Source organism: Dicentrarchus labrax, unplaced genomic scaffold (genome assembly GCF_905237075.1).
Source record: "Dicentrarchus labrax unplaced genomic scaffold, dlabrax2021, whole genome shotgun sequence".
Taxonomy (NCBI): domain Eukaryota; kingdom Metazoa; phylum Chordata; class Actinopteri; family Moronidae; genus Dicentrarchus; species Dicentrarchus labrax.
Window position 1 is genome coordinate 26,843,392 of NW_026136706.1, and position 13,331 is coordinate 26,856,722.

General features: G+C 42.3%; 1 protein-coding gene across 3 annotated transcripts in view; it reads left to right on the forward strand.

Annotated features, from left to right (window-relative positions):
• ubxn4 (UBX domain protein 4) overlaps nucleotides 1-13,331 on the forward strand; it is a 33,460-nt gene that overhangs the window by 3,492 nt on the left and 16,637 nt on the right. For 2 of the 3 annotated variants that reach the window (XM_051403297.1, XM_051403299.1), the window contains exons 4-8: nucleotides 267-385; nucleotides 2,719-2,925; nucleotides 3,592-3,719; nucleotides 6,692-6,746; nucleotides 9,605-9,769. In XM_051403297.1, coding sequence (XP_051259257.1) covers nucleotides 267-385; nucleotides 2,719-2,925; nucleotides 3,592-3,719; nucleotides 6,692-6,746; nucleotides 9,605-9,769 — 674 coding nt within the window. Of the gene's footprint in view, nucleotides 1-266; nucleotides 386-2,718; nucleotides 2,927-3,591; nucleotides 3,720-6,691; nucleotides 6,747-9,604; nucleotides 9,770-13,331 lie in introns of all 3 variants that reach the window. The other variant, XM_051403298.1, reaches the window with a different exon arrangement.

Genomic DNA, 13,331 nt, shown 5'->3' on the forward strand with positions numbered 1-13,331 from the left:
CAGTACCACCATGAGCAAGCACTTGGCGACAAGGGCAAGGAAAAACTACCTGTTAAAAGGCAGAAACCTAGGACAGATCCTCCGGCTCTAGGTGGGTGGTCGTCTGTCTTGACCAGTTGGGGTGAGAGAGAAAGACAGAGAGAGAGACTTTGACAAGGGTCTCTTTTGACTCTTTTGTGTCTTCTGTGAAGCTATTTATACTGCCTATGTGAATACTACTGTATTTAATTGCTGGAAGCTTGTTCCTTAACCTACCCTGTGTGAAGATCCAGTGGTGTGCATACCATCTAGTTTCTTTATTGGAGAGAATGGGATTCCTCTGGAGGTCATTGCTGGCACTGTGCCCGCTGAAGAACTGAAGAAAAGAATCAGCAGAGTTAAGCAGGTATGGGCACAAAATTGGATTGTATAACTTACAGTGAGGTCACTACTTTTTTTTTTTTTTTTTTCCAAACCTTCCACATGTTTTTTTTTCCACACAGTATCCCATAATGAAGAATCACATGCATATTTTTTACCCATCATGCTAGCAGTTCTGGAGATTGCAGTGTCAGGCTGGACAACTATTGGATGGATTTCTATGAAATTTGCTACACACATTCAGGCCTCCTTAGGATGAATTTTAATAATTTTGCTGATCCTCTGCTGTTCTCTTTAATTTAGCACCATTATCAGGTCGAAAACATAACGTAGGGCTGTCGCGGTAACTGTAAAGCCAGAATTACAATACCACACAGGAGAAAGTCACGTAGCCTCCGTCTCACTAGCTCTGGAAAAACTCCTGATTCGAAACAGACAGGTCCCATAGCAGACAGGTCCACTAATTATCCCCAATTCCCCACCAAATTGGCGTTTGCATCCCACGGCTCGCCAGTGTTCTGGGTTAAAGAGTGACCCTGTGGTGACTTTTTTTTCCGGCTGAAAGTCAGTAGTTAACAGGGTCACAGACCTAGGAGGCAGGCTCAACAACAAAAATGGCAATAATATCGCATACTGCCACATACTAGCCACATCATCACAGGGGAAATTCCTACACCGCGACAGCCCTACTCTAGTACTTTGGTTTATTACCAAACACCTGCATTATTATTGTATGCCGTACTTGGTTTACTTTAATACGTAATAGCAAATAGTGAGCATGTAAGCATTTAGCTGAAACCCCTGTTGTGCTACATACAGCCTCACAGAGCTGCTAGCATGCCTGTAGACTTTAGACAGGTGTCACTTTTCCACATACTGGCCTGGATGCTTTTTATGTACCTGGAGAATTAAATAGTATAGGGGGCAGATCAGGGCTTAATTGTCCCTAGCTGACACCAGGAACTTTGAGAACATAACACTGAATATTTGTATCTTTTTGTATCATCTGCTTACACCATATTCCTGCTCTGTCACAGTTTTAGTGTACACCAGAAACGCCTCAGAAGTATAGCGCTTGTTCTTCCACATCCATATTCATAATATGGTTTATTACTTCTACTGCCAACATTTGTGTTTTACAAGCATAACTACAGCAGTACAAAGTAGGAAAGAAAGAAAATATAAAATATAAATAAACTTAAATAATCCAAATCCAAAATATACAGAAAGCTGGAAATAAAAAAAAAGGTTGCTTCTTGGTGAGTTGTAAGAGAAGTAAAGTGAGAAGAAGCTATGTATGTACAATATCAAATCTCAAGTACTGCTAAGTGTCCATGATATTACAAATAATGTCCTATTATTGCACAATATGCGCCATAAATCCGAAAGTTGTAATGACTGTAATCCAGGCAGAGAAGGTAATCCAGAGAGATGGGGCCACCTCAGCACCCTATGCTGCTGTTGTCCATCAGTCCATGCCTGAGATTTGAGTTGTTAAGTTTGATTGCCATAGGAACGTTTGCAGAGGTGCAGCAAAGTTAACATAGTTGATGTCCCCAGTTATCACAACAAAGGCAACAACAACAAAGGAGATACGTAAACAACCAGGACGACAGCATGGGAAACTCTGTTGGCAAAAATTATGAACAGCAATTGGTTTAGTGTCTGGGCTGCACACATGTTCTTTAACTGTGATTTGACCAGGATTGCACCATTTGTTCTTAAGGAGAATAGTTAATCCCATGCATTCTTCCATCAATTCCAGTCCACCCATACCATCTTGAAACCACCGACAGACATGTTAGAGTCAGGGATGTCTTTGTTGTTCTCACAATACTCTATCTGACTTCTCCTCAGCGCTGTTAGCTCGTCCATTGTATAAGTCAGCAATCTCACGCTTCCCACTGTGATGGAAGGCAGACATGGCTTGTATTCTTCTGCTCCTGGCGTTTTCGCTCCTGCCTTACATCCCCTGTACTTCATCCTCAGCTCGTTGGGGATTTCAGGTCTCTCCCTGGCCAGTACACTCGATAGTCCATGGCTCAGTCAACGCTGTATCCTTGCACAAGGACAGTGACACGACTTAACAAAAATGTCCCTATGACATAGAACACGGTGAAGACAGCCCCCAAAAAAAGAAGTATTACTTTCATCAGTAAATATTGTGCAATTGGTCAAAAAAAGAACCGGCATATGAAGAGTGGGGAAAACAACAGCATCTGAGATGCTCCGGACACTAGCCGATCACACACACCAACTAGAATGGCAGTGTATTGTCTCCTTAGACCCTAACACCTGAGCTACTGAATCTACACGGTGTTATTTCTGGTAATTATCTTTCTCCCTGGTTTCTGACAGATGCATGCTCAGCAGATTGGAGGTGAGACAGTGTTTCCAGAGTCAAGTGCTCCTGTGGAGACCAGCCCATATGACAACATAGCCTCAGCTCCAGCCTCAGCCTCAGCCTCAGCCCCAGCTTCAGCCCCACCCGCTGCCTCAGCTCCAGCATTGTCTGTTCAGCCAGGAGTAGCAACAGAACCTGTACCAGTACCAGGAGCAGGGATAGGTAAGTGAGTCTGGATAACACACTCATCCACCAATCGGATGCAGCTTGGACCCTCATGGTCCTCTGGAGACAAGGGCCTGGTTCAGATCAAATTCAGTTTAATTAGTGCAGGGAAGTCCAAAATACTCAATTTTCTGAGGATAAAATATATTGAGGATAATTAAATGATGCTAAAATGACTATAATATAAATAGTATAATAATAATATAAAAGTGACTTTAATTTTAGAGCCAGGAGCTGAAGTGTTTAAGTCCAGTAAGTTAAATTAGACGTTTGTTATCAGTTTATGTTTTCAGCATAGGGGAGTAGAATGTACAAATATTTCAGCTATGTCTTCCTCAGTGTACAGTAGACATTCAGATTTAGGGCCTGATTATGCTCAAAAGAACTACTTGGTATGACATGTTGTCCAACCTTCAGAAAGCCAAAGTGTTTATAACTGTTCTAAACAGTCACACTGGAAGGCCGTCATTAAGAGGGGGGTAAATTGAGAGCAGGCAGTCTTATATAGGTTCAGTGAGGTTATACAGTTAATGGCATAACTACGGTAGATGAAACAGGATTTCATACAGTATTGAGTGGATATACAAATCAGTTGAGGATGGATAAACTTTGTTTGCTTTGTGCTGACAATAAATGAGTGCTTTCTGTTTCTATTCTACATTGCATCCCTCTCGAGCACAGTGGATTATAGCAGTCTTTCAGCCACAGGGACTCTTGCAGAGAATGCATTTTCAGAAAATGCTACTGAATGTTCTCAGAGTGAAGAAAACCTGGATGCTAAGGTGGAAAGGTAAGAGCACATATACATATCAATGTTCTAGGCAGAAAATATGATTTGTGTTGATGTGTTTTATCCTAAAAACTCAATCTCTGTGTAAGCCAAATGGTAAACAACTTTTAATTAAAGCTGCAAGCAGCGTTGGGCGGGACCTCGCACCCGGCGCTCGTCGGGGCGCGCCGCAAACGCGTCACGTGCGGTCGGGGTGCGCCGAGGCCACGCCGCGTGCCGTCGCAACAAGCGCGGACCGCAACGCGAATACGTCACGTAAATCTGCTCCAAATCAGCTCCGTATCGCCACGCAGCGCTTCCTTCCTGTTGCCAGTATGCTGTGCTTTCACTTTATCTGAATCTTGTCACGTAGACAAGTTCAGGGCGGGACTGTAATACGTAGGCTGATGTTATGAGGACGCGTTCAGGGCGAGACTGTTACAGAATATATGAAGTTTATTGGAAATTGGACATTGCACACTGAAGTTACGAGTACCGCTTAATGGAAAATCATCTGAATTCGACAAGGGGTCAGTGGCACGCAGTTTGACGTACAGTCACAAATAGCTCAATTCTTCATGTACACATTGTTTTTATAAGACTGTCCAATTTTGAAGTCGATTTGATAAGTCCCCTATTTATCTTGCAATTTAATAAGTGACTTCCAGCGGTTTCACACTATGCTCCACGAACAATACTCCCTAGGAAATATGGTTTTTAGATGTGTTTGTTCAAATACAGGACCACGGGCTTCAAAATGGCCACCTTTGACGGCACGCCACGGACACGCCCTTCAACGTACAGTCACAAAATGAAATGCGTTCATTCACCAGCATGTTGTGACTGTACTGAACAATTTTGAAGCAGATCCGATAGAACCTGTAGGAGGAGATCATTCAAATAGAAGCCCTGAAATGCAAAAATGACATCACAGTGTGACATTTGTTCAAAATGGCCAACTTTGAGGGCACGCCACTCACGTACAGTCACAAAATATAATGCTCATTCAGCACCATGTTTTGCAACGTACAGTCACAAAATAGAAGCCCTGAAAGCCAAAATGACATCACAGTGTGACATTTGTTAAAACAGCCCCATGTTGTGACTGGCCCCCTCAATAACAAAAATATAATTTACTCAGCCCCATGTTGTGAACCCCAATGAAGATCCAATAGAACCTGTAGGAGGAGATCATTCAAATAGAAGCCCAAAAATGCCAAAATGACATCACAGTGTGACATTTGTTCAAGATGGCCAACTTTGAGGGCACGCCACGGACACGCTTTTCAACGTACAGTCACCAAATATAATGCGTTCATTCAGCACCATGTTTTGACTGTACTGACCAATTTTGAAGCAGATCCCATAAATTCCCTAGGAGGAGTTAGTTCACAAAGAAGCCCAAAAGGTCAAAATGAGCACAAAATGGCTGCCAAAAGTGAAAACTTTAAATGAAAATAGCCGACTTCCTGTGGGATTTGAGGTATGGGTCCAAGAGGCTTTTTTGTACGCCCCGGCACATTATACATGCCTATTGAGTTTCGTACATATCGGTGAAACGTGGCGCCGGGGCTGATGTTTTTTTATCCTATAGGGGGCGCTACAAGCACGACAAACACGATTTTTGGTATGTGAGCTTCAGGCACCACTCTACACATGCCCTGTGAATTTCATATTCATAACTATTATGGTGTGTGCACAGTGATTTACCCTGCCACCAGAGTGCCACCTAGTGGCGTGATTTTTTTTCCTTTTTAGGGGAGCCTCAGGGAGCCATGGGGAAGCAGCGTACCAAGTTTCATCTTAATCACACATACCGTTGTAGAGATATAAACTCCTTCATTTTAAAGAGCGCCACCTTGTGGTGATGACCTGAAATTGTGCACGATGCCTAAGGAAGACATGGGGAACTATGGACCCAAGCTTGGTGTAAATCGGACATACCAATGTGGAGACATGGTCCACTTCCTTTTGTGACGAAAAATCAACAGGAAGTGCTAATTTTATAACTTCCTTATTTTTTAAAATATCAAAATTCTTCAAATTACTTTTGTTGTCAGGACGGTCCACAGATGCTACGTGCAAAATTTCGTGCGAATCGGACAAAGTGTGTAGGATGAACACCAAAAAGTGATTTATGGACATTTTGCGCTCTAGAAAAAAAAAATCTAGGCGGAAGTGGGCGTGGCCTATATGGGGAGGTTCAGCTCCATTCACCGAACGCGTGGATATAAGGTTTTTGAATGTGAGACAAACTATGCGGGAGTTATTAGCCTTTCAAAATCGGCCGAAACAGCGCCACCTAGTGTCCTACCTACTGGCTGATCTGCATGTGACGCATAGAATCTCTAAGTTAAATGAGGCTTGACAAATCTGCCAAATAAAATTGAGAGTTCGTAAATGCGCGGGGCTCAAAATCGCAGTTAAAGTCGCCTAGAAATAATAATAATAAACATAGCAAAAACAATAGAGACCTTCCAGTTCAGTGAACTGGCTCGGTCCCTAATAAAACATTTAAAGCCTCTAAACAGAATACAGATACTGAAAAGTGAGTTTACTCAGCTTCAATCAAATTTAGCTTCGAAAACATCAGATTTACTACAGAGCTGTATAGGTAGTGTACATGGAACAAAGTGACAACAAAGTTTTTTTACAGTCTTCACAAAAATGTTATAGCTTGAAAAGAGGTAAGATTAGCCTTGTTAATACTTACTTGAAGTTTTTCAATAAATCCCATCTCATTAAAGTAGAAAAGGGCTTCAACAACCTGTGATGCTGATAGACCGTGGCCATGTTAGATGGTTATAATTATGGTTATATTGTTGTACACGTTTAAAATATTTTATTTTCTGCTGATCCACTCTCACACTCAAGTCATGTTCATTCATTATTTCAAAGCTACGTTTTCCTCTTTGGTTAGGACAGGCTACTTTGAGTACCATACACACCATATACCATAAATGTGTTATTATATCATCATATTGTCCTGTCAGGTTAACCAAGAAACTAGAGGAGAGACGAGAGCAAAGGAAGACTGGAGAGGAAGAGGTAAGGAGAGAAACCTGTTTTAGGAATTAAATACTGTATATTTTCAATGGGTTATAATCACTCTGACCACGGGGGTCATGTCCCTGTCCAATATTTGTTATTGACCAGACACACTTACACACAGCGTCAACAGATCTCTTATCTAGGCAGATTTATCACTCGCAGTAATGCTAGGTTACAATCAAGTAAGAGACATTTTTTCAGGGATTTCAAAGTTAACTAAATTGGCCAGAGTGCACTGAGTGCTTTACCTGGTAGCTGCTGGGCGCTAATCAAAGTTACACAATGTTGCAAACTAAAGCATAGTTCAGCAAGCTGAACAACAAAATGAACACTAAAACAACAAACCATAGCAAAACATACAACTTCCAGGTTTGAAGTTCACAGCCAGTAATGTTTTCATACATCATTGAGCTGGAACAGTTAACCCTCGTTCAGAAAACATTCTGTAGTAAAATGCACACACATGTTACCATCAAACATAACTTTATCCACTTAGCTCTTCTGTCCCCTGAGGCTGGGAGCCAATTTTTGCTGGTTATCTGACATTTTATCAATTAGTTCAGGGCTCCAGACTAACTTTTTGCATTGGTTGCACTGGTGCGCCTAACTTTTTTGTTTTTAGGTGCAAAATTTAGGTGCACCCAAATTTTTCATTGCGTCGCCTTTAATGCCACAAGGTCACCTTTTTATCGCTCTCCATAACTTTCATATAATGTGAATGATTTTTAAACAAGAATAAGGTGTAGAGAAATGCTTGTCTTTATTTGAAGCACAATTATAAATAAAAAGAAAAATAAAGTGTTTAAAGTGCTTCACTGAGCTGAAGTTGAACATTTCAAACTAAAACACTAAGTAAAATAAAACATTTCCAAATAAAAGAGGACCTGATTACTGCTACCTGCCGCTGAAATACAGCTGGGAGAGGGGCCACTTTCTCTACACAGTTGTCACGGCATATTGTGTGTTTTTTAGACGTTATGTTTTTTTAAAGTTTCGATACGAAACGTTGTTGACCCGCTCACGAATGCACTATTTCCGGCCATATTCTGACCACACTCCTGACAGTACACGCAGTGCATTGCGTTACGTCCTTTGTTGTACCTCAGCCAGGGAAATTGTTTCAGCCAGTACTGTCTGAAGGAATATATTTTGACCTTTTTAATTTGGGCCTCGGAGGCGGGCTCTATCCCAGACTCGGTTGTCTCCTCCTCTGGTTCTGAGTCTGTCGCTAAGGGACCGGGGCTCGGCAATTTTTAAACACACACAACCAATCAGAGGCAAAGACCCGCCCGAGCTCTGTCTCTTATTGTTTTAGAACACGATATGATCCTACCATGAGTGTGTGAGTTCTGTCACAGGAGAACACAGAGAGATGATGCGCTTGCGAAATAAATGTATGTTTTCACCCGGGCAGCGTCAGGTATAATAAAATGATTAGTCGCACTCTTAAAAATTTTGGTCGCACTCTGGAGCCCTGAATTAGTTTTAAGCTGAGCAAATGCAGTCTCCAGGCTGGCCAGTTGAAGTTGTGAAAGCAGGTGTGTTTTGACTTCCTGACTTGCTGTTCTTATCGTCTAATCAGTGATTCTCAACCTAGAGGACGGGACCCCTAAAAGGGTTGCAAGATCATTTGCGAAGGTTGATAAATGATTGTGGAGAATAAAATAAAATAACATTGTGGCAAGCAGTCACACCAACGTGATTATTCTGGGCAGGCGTAGCTCTAGAAACAGTACCACTGGTCCAAACACCATTAAAACAGAACCACATTTGTTGAATAAAATATATTTAAATATTATTTTCATACATGTATATGTCCCTCCCGACCACGAAACTAACAGATTAAGAAGAGCGTTCCTCCTTAAAGCAACACCAGCGATTGTCTGACCAATGAGATTTTGGTTGGACGAGAGCATATTGACCAACTGACCAGTAGGTGTCAGCCCTAATTTACCAGGTAGTACAACTTCCCCACTTATTTCTCCAAGCAAAACTTCTTTTTTGTCTGGAAAAAGTAGTATAATTTAGAGTTGAGTAGTATCATAAAGCTCTGGCTGCCCACAGATGGCTACAATAACAGTGCCAATGTAGACAAGTTGAGATGTGAGAGTGAAGTTATTAGATTATTATTAAAACATTTGTACACCTATTCCCCTGCCTCTCTTCCCAGAGCTCACTGTCACCTCTCGAGGCACAAGTGGTATAACGAGACAGGGCATACTGCAACAAGCTGGTTAGCATGCAAATTTCCATAGATATCTCACATACATAGATTGTTGTATTGTATTTGACATTGCATCATGGATGTTACCTCTTCACATTCTGTTGATAATCCTACTTCCTTTTTTAAAATTTGGTTTTGTTTTTTAAATTTCTGAACTATAATTCTGACCATATCTTACACATTATTTCTTTAAATCTCAGCATCACTGACGCTTACTGTGTTGGTAAATGGACCTTGACCTGTATAGCGCCTTTATAGTCTTCTAATCACTCAGAGCGCTTCTACACTACTGTTCTGTGTAGCTGCTGGTTAATGTAAGACAATGTAATTACATGTACAAAATGCATATTGCTTTCACCTCTGTTGAAGACATGTTTCCTTTCCTCCCAGGTCTTGTGTCAAAGTTGGTTCCCCTCCAAATATTTTTTTTTTCCTCCATGGAATACTACGGGTTAGGGGTTACATGTCATCACAATTAAATGTACCAGCATCATGTAATTACTACTTGTGGAAAGATACAGCAGAAGTTACATACACCTGTAGTGTCACGTAAATAGTGAAAAAACTAAGAAGTACGGTGTTTGGACTTTATGGCCAGCAATACATTACCTGTGTGATGCCTGTGATTCAGAATGTGATCAAGAAGGAAATTGAGCGGCGGAAGGTGGGGAAGGACATGCAAGACTTTAAGAGGAAACAGGAAGAGGAGAAGACCAAGAGACTGCTTGAGGAAAGGAACCGAGAGAGGGCTGAGGAGAAGGCTGCCAGGGCGCGGGTCAAACAGCAGATTGCCTTGGTAAGCTCATCTTTTTCTCTCCATGTTTTCTTTGGCTACTTCAGTCAGTGAATTTTAACATCTCCTCTGCACAGAGTTTTCACATGAAAAGCCCTCCTGTGACTCCAGTGACTTGCTGATTGGTAGCTTTAAATTGCAATAAAAATTAAAGCTGCGAGCAGCGTTGAGCGGGACCTCACACTCCACGCAACTCGGGGCGTGCTGCGGCCGCGTCTCGTGCCGTCGTTACACATGCCGACCAAAACATGAAATTTCACATAAATCGGCTCAAAATCGCCACGCAGCGCTTACTTCCTGTTGCCAGTAGGTGGCGCTATCACTATGTCTGAATATTGTCATGTAGAGTTTCATTGAGATTGGATCATGTACACTGAAGTTGTGATGACGTGTTCAGGGTGGGACTGTATACTGAAGATATGAGTAGTGAGACAAGTTCAGGGCGGGACTGTTATAACACACGTGAAGTTTCATTGAGATTGGACCACGTACGCTGAAGTTATGAGGACGTGTTCAGGTCAAAACTGTTTAAGAATATATTAAGTTTATTGGAGATTGGACACTGCACACTGAAGTTATGAGCACTATTTTATGGCGAATCAGCTGAAATGGACAAGTTGTCACTGGCACACAGTTTAATGTACAGTCACAGCTCAACTTTTCAATCAGTTTGTATGGCGACAGAATTCAAAGTGGCCAACTTTGACCTCGGGCCACAGACTTGCCGTTCAACGTACAGTCTCAAATAGTCCATCCACAGGAAGTGCTAATTTTATAACGTGCCTATTTTTTGAAATATCAAAATTCTTTCAATTACTTTATTATCAGGACGGACCCCAGATGCTACGTGAAAAATTTTGTGCGAATCGGACAAAGCAAGTAGGAGTAACACGAAAAAGTAGTTTATGGACATTTTGCGCTCTAGAAAAAAAAAGTCTAGGCGGAAATGGGCGTGGCCTATGTGGAGAGATTCAGCTCCATTCACCGAACGCGTGGATATAAGTTTTTTGGATGTGCGACAATGATGTGGGAGTTATTAGCTTAAGAAAAATTTCTTGACAATAGCGCCACCTAGTGGCCAATCCAAAATTGATGCATAGAATATCGAATTTTTCGCCAAGCCTGACATGTGTGCCGTGTTTCATGAGTTTTTGAGCATGTTGCGGGGGCCAAATATGAGGTCGTAGGGGCAGAAAAATAATAATTAAAGCTGCAAGCAGCGTTGGACGGGATCTCGCACCCGGCGCATGTCGGGGTGCGCTGCGGCCACGTCACGTGCCGTCGTAACAAGTGCATACCACAACATGAAAATGTCACGTAAATCAGCTCGAAATCGCCACGCAGCACTTACTTCCTGTTGCCACTAGGTGCCGCTATCACTATGTGTTCAGGGCGGGACTCTTATCAGACATGTGAAGTTTCGTTGCTGTCGGATCATGTACGCAGAAGTTGAATAATGATTAATCCCTCTTTTTATGCCGAAGGATTGAAATTGCACGACATGGGACGCCACGCCACATCCAAGATGTTCAACGAAAACAACTGGGGAGCACAACTTTTAATGGTGAATGTGTTTAGATAGCTGTGTCCAAATCTGAAATCGGTCCAATAAATTCCCTAGGAGGAGTTCGTTCAAATACAACGTGTGCAAATGGCCACAAAATCCAAAATGGCCGACTTCCTGTTGGGTTTGAGGTATGGGTCCAAGAGACTTTTTTGCTTCTTTTATCATGATACACATGCGTATCAATTTTCATACCTGTCAGTCATACGTGTCTTGGGGGCTGACTCTGGGGGGCGTGGCTAAGCCATTTTGCGACCCCCATCCACAGGACCAAGACAATACCTCAGCGTTCGGAACCACCGAATGCTGTGCAAAGTTTCATGAGTTTTCAGGCATGTTTAGTCCCCCTGAAAGTGTGAATTTTTGGGATTTTTGCTGCGTCGCCATGGCAACATGGTTCCATACAAATTCTTAAGATTCATAATATGTGATCCTCATCCTCCTAAGGAACTTCTCACGTAATTTCAGCTGGATCTGGTCAATATGCTTGAAGATATAAATAAAAGTACAAAAAATACATTTCCTTTCACCACTAGGTAGCGCTCTCACTATTACTGAATATTATCACATAGAAGTGTTCAAGGCGGTACTCTTATCAGGCAAGTGAAGTTTGGAGCCGATTGGACTATCTACACTCAAGTTATAGCAACTTTGTGTGTTCTGGTGGTACATCAAAGTTTGACACTACGCCACGGACACGCCCTTTAATAAGAACTCACCACAATCAAGAAATAACATTAATAACATGTTTTGCATTTCCTGACTAGATTTCAGCTTGATCTGATCATCCTACTAGGAGTAGAACATGGAAGTATAAAAAAATACATTTTCTTTCACCACTAGGTGGCGCTCTCACTATTGCTGAATATTATCACATAGGCATGTTCAGGGCAGGACTCTTATCAGACAAGTGAAGTTTGGAGCCGATTGGACAATGTACACTCAAGTTATAGCAAATTCGTGTTTTGTGGCGATACATCAAAATTTTCCGACACGCCCCCTCACCGCAGTCATCACATATCATCAACAATGTGTTTTGCATTTTATAAGTACATTTCTGGATCTGATCATCCTGCTAGGAGTAGAACATGAAAGTATAAAACGTGATACTTCCTGTTGCCACTAGGTGGCGCTCTGACTATTACTGAATATTATCATATAGACGTGTTCAGGGCGGGACTCTTTTCGAACATGTGAAGTTTTGTTGCAGTCGGATCATGTACGCAGAAGTTATGATTAATCCCTCTTTCATGTCGAAGGTTTGAAATTGCACGACGCGGGACGCCACACCACATCCACGATGTTTGACGGAATAACGTGAATAGCACAACTTTTAATACTGAATGTGTTTAGATGGCTGTGTCCAAATCTGAAGTTGGTCCGATAAATGCCCTTGGAGGAGTTCGTTCAAATACAACGTAAATCGCCAAAAATGGCCACAAAATCCAAAACGGCGGACTTCCTGTTGGGTTTGAGGTATGGGTCCTTGAGACTTTTCTGCTTCTTTTATCATGATACACATGCGTAGCAATTTTCGTACATGTCGGCCTTACGTGTCTTGGGGGCTGATTCTGGGGGGTGTGGCTTCGCCGTTTGGCGGCGCCCATGCACGGGGACAATGTCATATCGGTATTTTCGCTACGTTTGAATTTTGTGCAAATTTTCATGACTTTTTGAGCATGTTGCGGGGGTCAAATATGCGTTAGAAGGGGCAAAAAATAATAATTCCTAGAGGAACAATAGGGTCTTGCACTTTCAGTGCTCGATCCCTAATTAAAGCTGCAAGCAGCGTTGAACGGGATCTCGTAACCGGCGAGCGCCGGGGTGTGCTGCGGCCGCGTCACATGCCGTTGGGGTGTGCTTCGGCCACGTCACGTGCATGAAAATGTCACGTAAATCAGCTCAAAATCGCCACGCAGCACTTCCTTCCTGTTGCCACTAGGTGGCGCTATCACTTTGTGTTCAGGGCGGGACTCTTATCAGATGTGAAGATTCGTTGCA